Here is a 17,272-nt window from a genome sequence, read left to right as displayed (position 1 = left end):
TGATGTTTAAGCCCAGAGATGCCAGTTCAAACACCTGTAGAATCTGAGCTGTTCATCAGGGCAGTAAGTTCACTACTTGCAGAAGACCTACAGGGGGACCAAATCACAATCCGGAAGATGCTCACCTGAGAAAGGAAATGCTTAATGGTCATCAGGTGGGTCCCAGGCTACGCATCCCTTTTCCAAGCATGGAGAACCTTTGCCTACTTCTACCAAGCATGGAGGAAACTTTGCCTACTTCTACCAAGCATGGAAGAACCTTTGCCTACTTCTACCTTTCTTTCAGCCTCAAGGGCCGGCCAATACCAGTAGAAGAGCCATTTTCCCCTTTAGATATAGTGAATTCAATCAAATTCTAGTCTCTCTGCTCTGCCTGGAACCATTCTGTCTGATCCACCGGAGAGTACCTTTCTCTTTCTTACATCTGAGCTCATCTAATCTGGGTCCCACAGCTACACCTCAGAGCCCTGAGGATAGACTCTGGACCCAGGCACAGAACTGAGTAGAGCAGGTACGAATACTTCATGTGCACCTAGGGGCCGATTCTAAGCTCCAGAGAGTTGGAGACTTATTCTGCCTAGCTGAAGAGTGGGAGCTGTAAAGGGCTGATAGTTTACTCTGGGCCACCAGTTTGTAACAACTCTGTATTCAAAGCAGTCACAAGACAATTTGTAAATGAGTTAAGGGTGGCTGATAGCCCACCCTCCTTGATTCACAAAAGCAAGCGGATAGCCACAGGCATCAATGGCCTGCCCGCCCTTCTTTCCCATTCCCCAGCTTCCCTCCCACCCCACACACACTGGGCTAGCACCCTGCTTGGCCAATCAGTGGGCTCTCTGACAGGTATCTGCAGAGGATGGACTATCTAAGATCTGCTTGCTCCTCAGTGACATTCTTGTTTCTGCAACCTAAATATTCTTCACATGTTGGCTATGATAGCTGGGTTGAGCTGAGCCAAGAGGTAAAAGTCAGACTCACACCTATAATCCTAGCTACTCGGGATAGCTACTCAGAGATAGCCTGGGCAGGCTAGTCCCTAAGACTTTTTTGTTGTGCCAGTCCTGGGGCTTGAACTCAAAGCCTGAGAACTGTCCCTGCCTTCTTTTTGCTCAAGGCTAACACTCTACCACTTGAGCCACAGCTCCACTTCCTGCTTTTTTCTGTTTATGGGATGCTGAGGAATACAAACCCAGGGCTTCATACATACATGCTAGGCAAGCACTCTACCACTAAGCCACATTCCCAGCCCCCAAGACTCTTACATCCAATGAGCCGGTCAAAAGCTGGGACTAGAAGGCATGGCTCAAGTGGCAAAGTGATAGTGGTGTGCAGAAAAGACCAAGGGGGAGTACCAAGGATCCAGGCCCTGGGTTCAAGCCCCAGTACTCACAAGAAAACAAAAAACAAAACACCTGAGATAGGGTGGTAGGGTGGGAGCTAGTATGGTTTCCAGAGCCTGTACTTTCCATACACTGTGGAATGAATCCTTCCACAAATAATGCTTTCTATTTATGAGAAACTTTTTTTTTCATGGCCTAGGGGCTTGAGAGATAGCTCAGTGAAGTGGAGGGAGGGGAGAGAGCTGGCTATTATCCTTGTTTGGTCCCTGATTGGGCAAGTGCTTAGGAATCTCTGCATGTTGGAAATGCCAGTATACTCAGGATACTAATCATGGCTATCCAGTATTTTGGGGACAGCATCCTGATCCTATTCTGTCTGTCCTCTGCACCTTACACAAAGTAAGACTCAATGCTAACTCATTTCTTAGATAGTCTTTTTTTGGTCAGTTATGGGGCTTGAACTCAGGGCCGAGGCATTGTCCCGAAGCTCTTTTGCTCAAGGCTAGCTCTCCACTACTTTGAACCACAGCACCACTTCAAGTTCTCTAGTGGTTAACTGGAAAAGTCTCATGAACTCTCCTGCCCTGACTGACTTTGAACCATGATCCTCAGACCTCAGCCTCTTGAGTAGCTAGGATTGTAGGTATAAGCCAGTGGCACCTTCGCTTGTCTCTAGTTGTTCTAGCATAAGTCTTTTTTTTCCAGATGCACACTTCTGGTTTTCCAACTGTTCTACAATGACATTTAGAAAGAAAAAAAAATTTAATCTCTGTTAAACAAAATCAAAAAGTAAACTGTAAATACCAGTGCAGTCTATCTGCCTTCAAGCTTGCTTTTCTTCCTCTGGAGGGCAGCCCCTTGCTGGTACTGAGCATGTTTGTCTAATAACTTCTACGAAGAGATCAATATCCTCTTCCTGGTAGAAAATAATTAAAGCTATTTACAGATCTTTCCTTCAGACTCCAAACTGGCTCAGAACATTCTCAGCTACCTGTACTCATCCAGTGAGGGAGCGTAGGGGCTGTGGGTCTACAAACAGCAGCCTCTGCTTCTAGAAAAATGGGATCCAGAATGCTCCAATCCCATGTAAAAGCAGTCTGGAAAAGAAAAAAAATCTAATAGTCTCCTTAAATACAATTTTCTAAACACTGATCTTGAAGATTGTTTAAAATAATGAAAATTCACCAATTTAGGTGGAGTGGGGGGGCATTTCAGTAACTTAAATTAGTTAAAACATTTCATGTTGTCAAATAGTCACTGATTTATAAGATCGTTTGTAAGGGGTTCTCAGTCTTGCTGAGACAGGAAGCGGAATTACCATAATGTGTTTCCCTGAGACACCAGGTCCTCCAGAAGGTGCAGGAGTAGAGAAGGCTGGCAGGTGCCTAGCATTCACCCGGTGCGGGGTACCATCCCAGTTGCTGAAGAAAAAGCTGGCCCAGCCCCAAAGCATTCATAGATGCCCTAGCAGCTAACACAAAGCAAATACAGAAGGAGCTAAATAAATATTTGCAGGGTGAAGCTGGGACTGGGACTCCTTCCAAACTGAATAATGAAACTAAGGTCTGGGGTTTTAGGAAAAGTTGCTTTTACTTTTACAGGAGCTTTGAACTCCGCACTTCATGCTTGCTAAGCAGGTAGTTACTCGATTACTTGAGCAATACTCCCAAGTCCTTTACCATATTTTAAGATTCGGTAAGTATTTCTAACTAAAATAGGTAAAATGATCTAAATCTTACTAGATGAAAATAATAATTACACTGCTTTATTTAAAGTATGTAGATTATAGAAAGCTTTTTTCTGTAAAATCAAATTGTGTCTGGTGTCTTAAGTGGTATTAAGGTGAAAATAATTGTAAACATTCATTTTTAGCACTTTTATTGCTGGTTTTTCCTTTTCTTCTTCCTCTTCTTCTTTTTGTTTGCCAGTCTGGGGCTTGAATTCAGGCCCCCGCACTGTTCAAGCTTTTTTTGCTCAAGGCTAGCACTCTACCCCTTGAGCTACAGCACCATTTCCATCTTTTTCTGTTTATGTGGTGCTGAGGAATCAAACCCAGGGCTTCATGCATGCTAGAAAAGCACTCTACCACTAAGCCACATTCCCAGCCCCTCTAAGTGCTTGATATATATTAACCCCCTCTATTGTCTGACAGGATCTTTTTTTTTTTTTTGCCCCCTACCAGTCATGGGGCTTGAACTAAGGGCCCAGGCACTGTCCCAGAGCTTCTTTGGACCACAGTGCCACTTTTGGCCTTTTCTGTTTATGTGGTATTGAGGAATTGAACCCAGGGCTTCATGTATGCTAGACAAACACTCTACTACTAAGCCACATTCCCAGCCCCTGTCAGAGATGATTTCGGATGATTTCTCACTTTACACACGAAGCAAATGAAATGAAAGAAAACCCAAGGCAGCAAACCAAGCAAGAAGCCTCTGACCCAGGAGAATGCTAACCCAGGTCCATTTTTTTTCCTGTGCCAGTACTGGCCTGGGTACTGCCCCTTAACTTTTTTGCTCAAGGCTGGCACTCTACCACTTGAGCTAGACCTCCACTTTCAGATTTTTCCCCCCTGTGGTTAATTTGAAATAAGAGGCTCACAGACTTGACTGCCCAGGCTGGCTTTAAACCTTCGTCCCCAATCTCAGCCTCCTGAGTAGGTAGGATGACAAATACGAGCCACGAGCACCTGACTTCCAATTCTTTCTTTAAGGAATGTCCAATTCCAATGCCCTCAATTAGTTTAATAGATGATTCCTTTGAAGAAATTTTAGCCAGTAGTAGCTAAATGGACAAAGAAAATCATCCCTAGCCTCTTCTTCCAAAAAGGCAAATGGCCCAGAGGGAGAAGAGCTGAGCCAGGGGACCACAGCTGTGCCTTGGAGGAGGGATCTGTTGGGGTAGAATTGGAGTCTCCTGAGTTTTCTCCAGCTGTAGGCCTACCTCCATTGTGTAGTAGTAACACCAGCAATCAGAGCACGCTGGGTGCTTAATAGGCCTTCGGGAGCTAAGCGGGTGGAATGTGTGGAGGTGCCACAGACCTGCTACAGTAGGAACCATGCAGTCTCTCAGCACCGTGAAACCTGACACAGCCCAGAACTTTACGAGCAGCGGTAGACAGGAAGCTGGGAAGGATTTATCAGAATGCTCTTGGGCCCATAGAAAGAGGCAGTGGGGGGGACTGATAGGCAAATGCATTGTAAAATAGCCTAAAGATAGGCCACACCAGGAACCCAACAAGACTCATCATCCCCCACCCCCAAGAGGACAAGCCTAGAGCCATCAACTTGGCAAAACAGTCTTGTCTCACCAATGCAAGTAAAGAAGATAAAAACAAAGGCTTGCCTAGCACCTGTAATCCTGGCTACTTAGGAGGCTTAGATCTGAGGATCGAGGTTTGAAGCCAGCCAGGGCAGAAAAGTCCATGAAACTCTTATGAACCACCAGAACTCCAATTAACCACCGGAAAACTTGAAGTGGTGCTGTGGTTCAAGTGGTAGAACAGTAGTAGCCTTGAGTGAAAAATCACAGGGGCAGCAGCCAGGCCCTGAGCTCAAGCCCCTGGAATGGAAAACAAAACAAGGGCTGGAGGCATGGCTCAAGGGATAAAGTGCTTTCCTAGAAAGCTTAACCCTGCCAACAACAGGTTTACACTGGGGTAAAGCAAATAATGGTTTTTTTTTTCTTTTTCCCCTAGAAGAATAAGCTGAGGGGCACACATTTGGTACTGCTCTCCAGGTACCTGCCACTGTTGAAAAAGTCCCAGAATGGCAGACAGGAGAAAGCTTGAGTGATTGCAAAGGAGAATCTATTTCCTGGAAGCCCAGACCCGAGTTCGCCCCCACTGGTAGCCCGACTACCACCTGTACCCAGTCCCTGCTCTGCCCACCAACCACGCACCTTGGATGGTTCTCTTGAAGAAGGCCTTGCAAGCCTCGCAGGAGGCCACGCCGTAGTGGTAGCCAGAGGCAATGTCCCCGCACACTAGACACAAGCGCTTGGGGATGGCATTGAGCATGTACTCGCACTTGATGGCCGAGTCCTCCATGATGCCGCTGGCACAGTCCTCGTAGCTCTTGCGGCACGCAGGGCCTCCCAGCCCTGCACCTGTGAACATGGGTGGCGAGTCCAGACCATTGGCGTGAGTGCCTAGGGCCATGCCAAAGCCACCGCTGGCATCCGATGAACCGCTGGGACTGTGGTGGCTGAGGGCATCAATGCCCGAGGACGGACTGGACGGCTCCGTTTTGATGAAAGAGCTGCAGCTGGAGCCCAGGAGCCGGTCGTCTGCGGACATCCGGTTGAGCAGCCTGTGGACAGAGAGCAGGGGAATCAGGTGGGAGGGCCTGGTGGGCGGGGCGCCAGCTCAGGTCAGCGGAGATGCAGTGGTGGTCCTCAAGGCTTGGTGCAGCCCACAGCAAGTTCCTGCAAACTTCTAAGTTCCCCAACACACTGCTGTTTGCTTTGTTTTACTTTATTTATTTTGTGTGGTGTGTCTGCGTGTGTGTGTCTGTGAACTCAGAGCCTAGATACTGTCCCTGTAGCTTTCTCACTCTACCCCTTAAGGCAAAGCCATTGCTTCACTCCTGGCTGTTTTGTTTGGGTTTTGCTGTGAAATTCGAGATAAGAGTCTCACAGATTTTCCTGCCCCAGCTGGTTTTGAACTATTACTCTTAGATTTCAGCCTCCTGAATAGCTAGGATTGCAGGTGTGAGCCACCAGCACCCAAGCTCAAGTCACACATCTCTTACTTTGCAAACTGCTAGCCTGAGGAGGACACAAGATGGCAACTCTTCAGCCCAAATCTATGGCCAACCTTCCTTCCTAGGAATAACAATGTAATAGCCACAATATAACTATGCCAATGTGTCCAGCCCTCGATCAGTGTTAGACTCTGTTAGACTTCACCAGAAAACCATGCAGACACCCAGGCACAAAGAACAAAGAAAAGTTTATGGCCAGCAAAGGTACCAGCGAGACCCCTTCTATCAGGAACTCAGCTAAAAGGACTCATTGCACTGTAACCGCTGCCCATGATAGGGACCCTGCTGGCTATGAGGCCAGCCCAAGTGTGCTTTCCACATTTCCTTTTAGTCAACGACACTGGGCTTAAGGATGTCAAGTCAGCTGACCAGATCAAGAGAGACAGCTTGAGGGAAAGGCATCACCCAGATTGGTAGCCTTTGGGGTTTGCCTCGGGCTCAGGGCTGCTTAATGGACAGCTCATTTGGAACATAGTTCCCTGACCCTTACCCATTCCGTTTTCCTTCTTAGCCCCTTGCTCCCACCCAACTCAGCTCCACCAAAACTGTGTCTCCAGCAGCATGCACACCTCCCAGCTCTTTGTCCTCTCTCCTTCCCTTCCCATTCGTGTTAAGGTCTTCCCTAGGCTGGTCTCAAAACTCCAAGGCTTTAATGCTCAGCTACACCTGCAGCCCTGAACTTGAAGTTTCTTGGCCTGGAACAGCAAAACAGCCTCACCAATATGGCGGATCCATATGGTTGCCTAGGTGGCCTTAAAATTTATCCTCTTCCTATGGTCTCCCCACTTAGCTGGGATCTTAAATGTGAACTACCATGCCAGCTTCTTTTATAAGACAGGATCTTGCTTTTTTTTTTTTTAACATGGGCTGGCCATGAACCACAATCCTTCCGTTTTTGCCTGGCTTTTCCTCCAATTTTATACATAGAAATATTGAAAGAAGAGTACCACGTGTACTTGTATATATTCTTTAAGAATTGTAGTTACCAAAGAAAGCAAAGGGATATTGAGAATTGATTAAATCTGACTTACTTGTTTTGAAGAACAAATTAAGTAACATTAATTGATTAAAAAAATATGGCGAATCCTGGGCAGAAACGTTTGCAGTGATAGGAAGCCCCTCCTCCCAGAGCCCTGTGGGGTAGTTGGGAAGGCAGCCAGAATGTGACCCTCCCATATCCCAGCTTCCATATCTCCAGGTCCAAACAGGGACCTGGACCTCCCTCAGCCTGGAGATGAAGACAGGCTGAGCTCCCAGCAGGGAGAGGAGCTGTGTTCTGAGGAACACAGCTGCTCCCTACACTGCAGGCCGGATTGGGATCTGAGTCAGGAGGCCTGGGGTCTAACTACAGGCAGCCCCACTCTCTCTACTGCTTCTGTGAAGGGAGCAAGAGGAAGTTGATGTTTATGGCCCAGGGACAAGTGAGAGAAGCAGGGAAAAGTCTTGGATGTCAGCCAAAGCCAACTCCAGTGTGATTCAGATACAGTGATTGCTTTCTTGAGAGATAGGGATTGTTTTCTTGTCAGGACCGTCTTTTCTAGACAGCCCATTAGAGAAGTCTGGTCACTCCCTGGCAAAGGGGCTTCCTCAACAGAGCTCAAAATCCACCTCCCATCAAAGTCCTTGGCCATATACCAAGACCTCAGTGGTGTCTGTTAAATTTTCTAGTATAGGGGCCTCTACCACCCCTGGTCCCATTGGGAAGTTCATGGCACATCTCCTAAGGCTATCCTTCATTTGCAATTGAACATGTCTGGAATACAGGAAACACATGTACTATATAGTTCATTTTTTTGTTTTTTGTTTTTGTATTTTGCCAGTCCTGGGGCTTGGCTCTGGGCCTGAACCCTGTCCCTGGCCTCTTTTTGCTCAAGGCTAGTGCTCTACCACTTGAGCCACAGTGCCACTTCTGGCTTTTTCTGTTTATGTGATTCTGAGGAATCGAACCCAGGGCTTCATGCATGCTAGGCAAGCACTCTACCACTAAGCCACATCCCCAGCCCTGTCCTATAATATAATTCTAACCATAATCAGAAGCTGCCTGATACTAAAAGACTCACATAGGGATCCGGCCCTGTAGCTTGGGCTCTGGATCTCTTCTATTCCAAATGGAGTGTTTCAGAAGCACCCTGGGACTCTCTCCGACATGCCCCTGGTCTCTCTTGAATTGGCAGAGGGTCTTCCCATCGAGGGTCTTCTCCAGGTCCTCTAACAGATCAGACCGGTGCCCTATCCTGTCTCTGAGCCAAGCACCCACCTTCTCTCCAAACACCAGTGGTGTGGCCCCAGGAAGTGCCATCAGTCTGACAAGATAGCCATCTGTAGGAAATTGACTGAGCAGGCAGGGGTGCATCTCGGAACACCCCCACAAACACCCTACCATGAGGTAAAAGGGAGAACAGGTAACTACGTGCTCTTGAAAGCAGCTCCTGATGGATGCCTAATGTTCTACTCTTTATAGGACCATGCCAGGCCCACTGTACAGTTCTGCTGTCAGAGCTCCCTTTTCTTTGGCTCTACCAGTCTTTCACCGGTTTCTCCAAAGGGAAATACTTCATAAGATACATGTGACATAACCCTCATGAGCAACAGCTACGGTTTAACTAGCATGTACTATACACCCCGTGCTTCAGCTCTGTCCCTGGAGGCATGAGAAGCATATACCCCTAGGAAGCAAGTAGAACATCCGGTCTGCTCCAGGAGTGGGCAGGTGACAGTTTCCCAACTGCCTTCTTAGCCCCCCAGCTCAGCCAACCTTGATGGACACCAAGGTGGGTATGACTGTGTCCCCCCCCCCCTTGATCTTGAAAAGCCCAAAGCATCCTGCAGTGTTTTGGGGGAGGGGGGGTGATGGGTTCAAATGATGTCATTTCTTTATTGTTTCTTTCTTTATTTATTTATTTACTTATGACATTATGACAGAGACTTGCTATAGAGCCTAGGCTGACCTTGAACTTATGATCCTCCTGCTTCAACCTTTGCAGTGTGAGGGTTATGCGCATGCACTGACCGCCACACCTGGCTCCCCATTCTCCCAGCTCAGCTTTCTCATTTCTGTGACTATTATTAAAGTGTTGAAAGGAATCTCTTTTGCAAGGACAATCAGCATCTACTCGGTGCCAAGAGACAACTTCATCAAGCAGACACACAGACAACAAGCAAGAGCCCAAGGTCTCAAGGTCAGGCCCTGTCTTATAGGAATGTCAAAAAAATGAACAACTACAAGTGCATTGTTGAAACCATATTGATGGGGCTACCCTATTGTACCCTGCCAGGTCCTACTTTGTGTATTCTAGAAGAAGCCACATCTTCTTTACTGTGTCCTTCCAGGCTCATCTGATTGTGTGTGTGTGTGTGTGTGTGTGTGTGTGTGTGTGTGTGTGTATGTGTGTGCACATTCTAAAACTGGGTGATAGCAGCCACCATACTTTAAGTCCCAGCTGCATGTGCTGGATGTTCCTTTATTCCATTTTATTCAATGCTTACCCTGTCTCCTACACACTATGTAGCTCCACTTTACTGAACAGATGGGCTGGTAGTTGGGCATCGGGGGCTCATGTCTGTAATCCTAGCTCCTCAGGAGGCTGAGATCTGAAGATCATGGTTCAAATCCAGCCTGGGTAGGAAAGTCTGTGAGTCTTTTATCTCTAATTAACCACCAGAAAACGGGAAGTGGAGCTGTGGCTCAAGTAGCAGAGTGCTAGCCTTGAGCTGACTCAGGAACAGCGCCCAGGCCCAGAGTTCAAGCTCCATGACTGACAAAAAATAAGAGGGGAGGAGAGGAGGGGCTAGAGCTCAGAGGCTCAGAGCTTCAGTTTACTCCAGTGATGAGTAAGACTAGGTTTCAACCAGCACAGTCTGACCGCAGTTTTAAGCTTCTGCCTAACCCCAAATCCACACAGGACACTCTGTGCAAAACCTCTCAAATGCTGATGGCCTCCAACAGATCCCAGGTCCTCAGTGTCATCTCGTGACTTTTGTTTTGTTTTGTTCTGGGTTTTTTTATTTTTTATTATTATTATTATTATTTATTATTTTTTTTTTTGGCCAGGCCTGGGCTTGGACTCAAGGCCTGAGCACTGTCCCTGGCTTCCTTTTGCTCAAGGCTAGACTCTGCCACTTGAGCCACAGCGCCACTTCTGGCCGTTTTCTATATATGTGGTGCTAGGGAATCAAACCCAGGGCTTCATGTATATGAGGCAAGGATTCTTGCCACTAGGCCATATTCCCAGCCCGTTTTGGGTTTTTTTATGCCAGTCCTGGGGCTTGAACTCAGGCCCTGGGCACTGTCCCTGGCTTCTTTTTGCTCAAGGCTAGCACTCTACCACTTGAGCCACAGCACCACTTCTGGCTTTTTCCATTTATGTGGTACTGAGGAATTGAACCCAGGGCTTCATGCATGCTAGGCAAGCACTTTACCACCAAGCCACATTCCCAGCCCATCTCTTGACTTCTTATCCTGGAAGGGAATGCTAGACATACAGGGCCATTCTTGGCTGCCTTACTTGATGCGTCAAAAGGGCAAAGAAAGCTACTGAAGAGGTCAGACCCGGTTGGGGGGGGTGTGTGTCTCAGGAGGTGCGATTAACATAATGTTCATTCATGGACAAATTGGGACAAAGATACACAGCTTCAGGCTGTAATCGTATCATTACTTTTATTTATTACTTTATTTATTTGCCAGTCCTAGGGCTTGAACTCAGAACCTGGGCACTGTCCCCGAGTCTCCTTGTACTCAATGCTAGCACTCTACCACTTGAGCCACAGCACCACTTCTAGCTTTTTCTAAGTAGTTTATTGGAGATAAATGTCTCACGGACTTTTCTGCCTGGGCTGGCTTTGAACCCTGATCCTCAGTTCTCAGCCTCCTGAGTAGGTAGGATCACAGGCATGAGCCACTGTCACCCAGCGTGTAAAAAATATTCTTGTTGTTGTTGTTGTTATTGTCAGTTGTGGGGCTTGAACACAGGGCCTGGACTCTGTCCCTAAGCTCTTTCACTCAAGGCTAGTGCTATACCACTTGGAGCCACAGCAGCACTTCCAGTTTTTGAGTGGTTAATTGGAGTTAAAGAGTTTCCGGGGGACTTTCCTGCCTGGGCTGATTTCCAACCACAATCCTCAGATCTCAGCCTCAAGAGTAGCTAGGAGGAGCCACTGGCTCCAGGCTGAAAATAGTCCTTAAAAAAAGGAGGGGAGGGATGGGAATGTGTCTTAGTGGTAGAGTGCTTATCTAGCATGCATGAAGCCCTGGGTTCAATTCCCCAGCACCACATAGACAGAAAAAGCCGGAAGTGGTGCTGTGGCTCAAGTGGTAGAGTGCTAGCCTTGAGCAAAAGAAGCTCAGTGACAGTGCTCAGGCCCTGAGTCCAAGCCCCAGGACTGGAAAAAAAAAAATGAGGAAGACAGGGAAAAAGACCAAGAGAACTGAACCAAGAGGATTTAAAGGAAAATTTAAAGAGCCTAGACATGAGTGCCAGTGCATGCCTCTAATGCCAGCATTGGGAGAACAGAGGCAGGGAGTCTGAAAGCTTAAAGCTCTTTGAGCTACATAGTGAGTTCTGGGCTAGCCTGGGCTACATAGTTTTTTGCTTCCCTTCCATGCAATCCTTGCTAATTAGGAGGCTGAGATCTGGAGGATCACAGTTTGAGACCAGTGAGGGCAGAAATGTCCTCAAGACTCCGTGTCCAAAATGATTAGCAACAAGCAGGGCTCTCCAGCCCTAGGTCAAACAATAGAGCACCAGCCAAGCAAGCAAGAAGCCTCGAATTTAAACCTTATTAGCAAAAACAAAACTACCCTGGTACCAGTGGCTCACACCTGTAATCCCACTCAGGAAGCTGAGATCTGAGGATCTTGATTTAAAGCCTACCCAGGCAGGAGAGTCCCTGCCACTCTTATCTCTAATTGACCATCGAAATGCCAGAAGTGGAGCTGTGGCCAAGGTGCTAGCCTTGAGCAGAAAAGCTCAGGGACAACACCCAAGCTCTGAGTTCATTACCACAAAAAATAAAAATCCTAGTCTAGCCAGGCACTTGTAGCTCACTCCAGTAATCCTAGCTATACAGGAGATTGAGATCTAAGGATGGAGATTCAAAGCCAGCTAGGGCAGGAAAGTCCATGAGACTCTTTATCTCTAATTAACCACCAGAAAACCAGAAATGGTGAGGTGGCTCAAAGTAGTAGAGTGCTAGCCTTGAGCAAAAGAGCTCAGGGACAGCGCCCAGGCCTTGAGTTCAAACCCCATGACCAAAAAACAAACAATTACTAGTCCAACCACAGTGGCAGATGACTGTAATTCTAGCTAGCTAGTAAGGATCTGTTTGAAGACAGCTTGGGCAGAAAAGTCCAAGAGATGCCATCTCCAACTAACCAACAAAATGTCAAACTGGAGGTGTGGCTCAAGTGGTAGAGTCCCAGCCGTGAACAAAAAAGCTGAGTGAGAGCTCAATGCCCTGAGTTCAAGCCCTGGTACCAACATAAAATGAATAAAATAAAAACAACAGCAACAAAGAGACGATCACAGAACAATGAGAAGTAGCCAATGGGAAATAGAAGGTGGGTAGCAGGTTAGATTGCAACCACTGGGTCAAAAGAAGGAAGAAGTCCCCACTGTCCCCTGTGCTTTGCATTCGGGACAAGACATAGCACTAGAGCTGAGCCATGATAGAGACAGACAGCACATTGCGATGGCTGGAAGCTGTAATGAACTCAGACAATTCTTCAGGAGATTCAGCTGCTCCATAGAAGAGGAGAGATTATAGAGTAGCTTGCAGGCCTTCTGTCAGCACCAGCTCAGGTGTGCAGAGCAAGGGTATGAATCTAGAGAAGGACTATTGTTACTGTTGGCCTCTGTTAGCTTCTTAGAGAAGCAGGGGATGTGTAGAGAACAGTAGGAATTTAAGGCATTTACACACAACCATATGCATCCTTTCCCATTTGCCCCGGGCCTGCAAATATCCTCACATGCTTGCACAACAGACCGAAGATCTGATCAAGTACTGCCCTTTCTCCCCCGAAAGCAGATAATGAATTACAGCTGGAGTATTCCCCACAAAGTGTTTGGGATTTTTTTTTCAGGTTATGGGATATTTGCATATAAAAAATAAGGTATCTTAGAGATGAGACCCAATTCTAAACACAAATGCATTTCACAGACACCTTATACACATAGCCTGGAGGTAATTTTCTACTTTTTTTTTTTAGATAGGGGATTCGAACCCAGAGTCTCACATTTACTAGGCAAGAGCTGTACCACTCTCAGTCCTATATAAATATCTTTAATAACCTTGTACATGAGACAGTTTATATATAAAAACTTTCAGATTTGTGTGGTGTCTTGTTGGTGTTTAAAAAGTTCCAGATTTAGGGGCTGGGGATATGGCCTAGTGGCAAGAGAGCCTGCCTCGTATACATGAGGCCCTGGGTTCGATTCCCCAGCACCACATATACAGAAAACGGCCAGAAGTGGCGCTGTGGCTCAAGTGGCAGAGTGCTAGCCTTGAGCAAAAGGAAGCCAGGGACAGTGCTCAGGCCCTGAGTCCAAGGCCCAGGACTGGCCAAAAAAAAAAGTTCCAGATTTAGGTATCACAATACCAGACTTCAAGCTCTACTATAGAGCCATCATAACAAAAACAGCCTGGTATTGGTATAAAAACAGACCGGAAGACCAATGGATTAGAATTGAAGATCCAGAAATAAAACCGCGCTCTTACAGTCAGCTGATATTCGACAAAGGAGCTAAAGACATACAATGGAATAAACAGAGCCTCTTCAACTACTGGTGCTGGGAAAACTGGGCAGCCATATGCAGAAAACTCAAGACAGACCCTAGCCTATCACCATGCACCAAGATCAACTCAAAATGGATCAAGGACCTCAACATCAGACCTGAATCCTTGAAACTACTGAAGGACAGAGTAGTAAAGACACTAGAACTTATAGGCACAGGAAGGAACTTCCTGAATAGAGTCCCAGGGGCACAACAGTTAGGGGAGAGACTCAACAAATGGGACTACTTACTACAATATAAAAAGGTTTTGCACAGCTAAGGACATAGCCACCAAAATAGAAAGACAGCCAACCATATGGGAAAGGATCTTTATCAGCACAGCAACAGACAAAGGCCTAATATCTGTCATCTGCAGAGAACTCAAAAAACTAAGTCCCTCCAAGCCCAGTAAACCAATTAGGAAATGGGCAAAGGAGCTAAAGAGAGACTTCACAGGAGAAGAAATAAAAATGGCAAAGAAGCATATGAGGAAATGTTCAACATCCCTGGCAGTAAAGGAAATGCAAATAAAAACAACCCTGAGATACCACCTCACTCCAGTTAGAATGGCCTATACTCAACTCAGGCAACAACAAATGCTGGAGGGGGTGCGGGGGGAAAGAGGAACCCTTCTCTATTGTTGGTGGGAGTGCAAATTAGTACAACCACTTTGGAGAACAGTATGGAGGTTTCTCAAAAAGCTCAACATAGACCTACCTATGACCCAGCCATACCACTCCTAGGCATCTATCCTGAACAACAGGTCCCAAGATATCAAAAAGACATTTGCACTTCCATGTTTACTGCTGCACAATTCACAATAGCCAAAATATGGAAACAACCCAGATGCCCCTCCACAGAAGAATGGATCCAAAAAATATGATACCTACACAATGGAATATTATATAGTGATTAGAAATGGTGAAATATTGGTATTCGCAGGGAAATGGTCAGAACTTGAACAAATAATGTTGAGCGAGACAAGCCTAGAACACAGAAAACAAAGGGGCATGATCTCCTTGATATATGACTGTTAAGGAGGGGGAAGGAGGAGGCAGTAGAGACCAGGTCTGTGAAACCAAAAACTTCTTGTCAAATGGTATTTCCCACAGGTGTAGGTCAGCGACTCTACATTATGTATCCAAACAACTACTCAACGTATAAAGGTCAAAAATAGACCTCGCAGTGGATCACAATAGCTCAAAAGCTATGTATGTATGGTCATATAAGACTATTGTTGACATATTGTCTACTGTCAACATTACATTTAAAGTTCTAGGCGAATTTTCTTTGGCATGGGCCACGTGGCTACTGTATATGTTCTTGGTACATTGTGTATTGTATATATGTCTACCTGACCTAGGGAAGGGAAAGAAAAACAGGGTGTAAGATATCACAAGAAATGTACACACTGCCCTACGATGTAACTGTACCCTTTTTGCACAACACCTTGTCAAAAAAATTTTGTTTAATAAATAAATTACAAAAAAATAAAAATTATTTCACAACAAAAAATAATAATTTTTTTAAAAAGACATGAATAAGTGGGCTGGGGATATGGCCTAGTGGCAAGAGTGCTTGCCTTGTATACATGAGGCCCTGGGTTCAATTCCCCAGCGCCACATATACAGAAAATGGCCAGAAGTGGCGCTGTGGCTCAAGTGGTAGAGTGCTAGCCTTGAGCAAAAAGAAGCCAGGGACAGTGCTCAGGGCTCAGGCCCTGAGTCCAAGCCCCAGGACTGGCCAAAAAAAAAAAAGACATGAATAAGTGAATGACTAGCCAAAGTAAAAAAAAAAAAAAAGTTCCGGATTTAGGCTGGGCCTGGGTGGTTTAAGCCTGTAATCTGTAATCTTAGCTATTCAGGAAGCTCTCTAAGGATCACAGTTTGTAGTCAGCTAGAGTAGGAGCAAGTCCCAGAGACTCTTATCGCCAACTAACCAGCAAAAAGTCAAAAGTGGAGCTGTAGTTCAAGTGATAGAGTTCCAGCCTTGAGTGAAAAAGCCAAGCAAGAGCTCGAGGCCCTGAGTTCAAGCCCCAGTACTGTCATGAAGCGGAAGAAAGCAGCAGCAGCAGCAGCTGAGACCTAGGCTCTAGGTTCCCAGCCTCTTTGGACAACTGATGTTCCAGCTTGAGCAAGACTTGGGCGATCCTTTGCCTTTCAGAATGTTCAAGGGTATCCCTGGCTTTTATTCACTCCATACTAGTATGTATCAATCAGGATCCAGACATACCAACCAAAATCTTCCTCAGGCATGGCCAAGGGTCTCCCCCCTGGAGCCTAAACTGCCCCCATTTGAGAACCTCTGACTTAGCTATAGGAGGAAAGAAGGAAATGGACAAAGGCACAAGAGTGGAGGGCTAAGCAAAAGAAGCTGCACAGTCCCTGAAGAGAGGGGCTGATGGCAGAGAGGACCTGGGGAAACACCAAGGGCCATGAGTGTAGAGGTTTGCATGGGTGGAGGCTGAGGATCAGTGGGAAAGTTGGAAGGTGGGAGATTTCACCGGGACCTGCGAATCTGCCACTTAGGAGCTCAAAGGTGGTTGCAGGTATGTGGCCCAGGTGTTGTCTAGGGAGAGAGGCAGCTCTGGGAGGAGGGAGCCAAAGTCTGTGTCTGTCTGGGGCCCAGTTCCCAACTGGATCGATGACTATTGACTCTTTATGGGAGGAGGGGGAACAGATGCCCATTTCAGCCCTTGCAAGAGCAATAGTCAGAGGTCGAAGGCCCTAGAGGCTCATTTCCCTTTGATCCGTGGTAACTGGAGCTCAGCAGGGGCCAGCTTCAGTCACCACCACGTGACTCTCTAGCCCCCACCCAGCCATGTCCGGGCCCCCAGCTTTCTCAGTGGGAGTGGGGGTGGGTAGCTCTCTTTGCTGGACAAGGATCGAAGATTTTCCTGACAAGAAGACCAGGAGAATTTGGAAAGCTCTGAATGAAATCCAAGTTGTTGAAGTATTTTGTCTCAGACCTCTACGGGAAATAAATTCCTGGGTATCAGCAAGAGATCACGATCAATTTCTCTGCTGGAATCCCAAGGATGTATGTTCCTAGAGGTATCCAGCCAGTGGGCAGGCAGGATAGAAGAGTGGACGGCCCGAGGACTCTCTGCCAGGGGATGGGATCTCCCTACCACTTGCAAGAATCTGGGTCATACACGGCCGTGGAGCCCTCCGGCTCTCTGTCCTGACCATGTCCTTGAGCACAGGGACCAGTGGTTGAATCCCTGTTGAAAGCCTGCATGCTGGCATCAGACTCACCACTTATTCTCCATGTTACTGTAGACTCTGATTGGCCAGGTCACCCTCTCTGCACCTCCCGGTCCTCCAATCACAGCACCTGCTTCCTAGGACTGTCCTGGGTGACAAGAGCAGATGAGGGGAAAGGCTTAGAACTGCGCTGGCCC

At 46.8% G+C, this 17,272-nt stretch overlaps 1 protein-coding gene across 7 annotated transcripts in view; it reads right to left on the bottom strand.

Annotated features, from left to right (window-relative positions):
* Nucleotides 1–17,272, bottom strand: part of Esrrb (estrogen related receptor beta) — a 169,690-nt gene that overhangs the window by 50,053 nt on the left and 102,365 nt on the right. For 4 of the 7 annotated variants that reach the window (XM_048362434.1, XM_048362432.1, XM_048362435.1 and 1 more), the window contains 2 exons: nt 17,127–17,223; nt 5,238–5,647 (listed from right to left, as the gene is read on the bottom strand). In XM_048362434.1, the coding sequence (XP_048218391.1) occupies nt 5,238–5,647; nt 17,127–17,140 (424 nt within the window). In that variant the 5' untranslated portion in view covers nt 17,141–17,223. The remainder of the gene's footprint in view (nt 1–5,237; nt 5,648–17,126; nt 17,224–17,272) is intronic. The other 3 variants (XM_048362430.1, XM_048362431.1, XM_048362437.1) reach the window with 1 other exon arrangement.

Source organism: Perognathus longimembris, chromosome 14 (assembly GCF_023159225.1).
Source record: "Perognathus longimembris pacificus isolate PPM17 chromosome 14, ASM2315922v1, whole genome shotgun sequence".
Classification (NCBI taxonomy): domain Eukaryota; kingdom Metazoa; phylum Chordata; class Mammalia; order Rodentia; family Heteromyidae; genus Perognathus; species Perognathus longimembris.
Note: the sequence above shows the minus strand (reverse complement) of the source record. Positions and strands in the feature narration are given on the sequence as shown.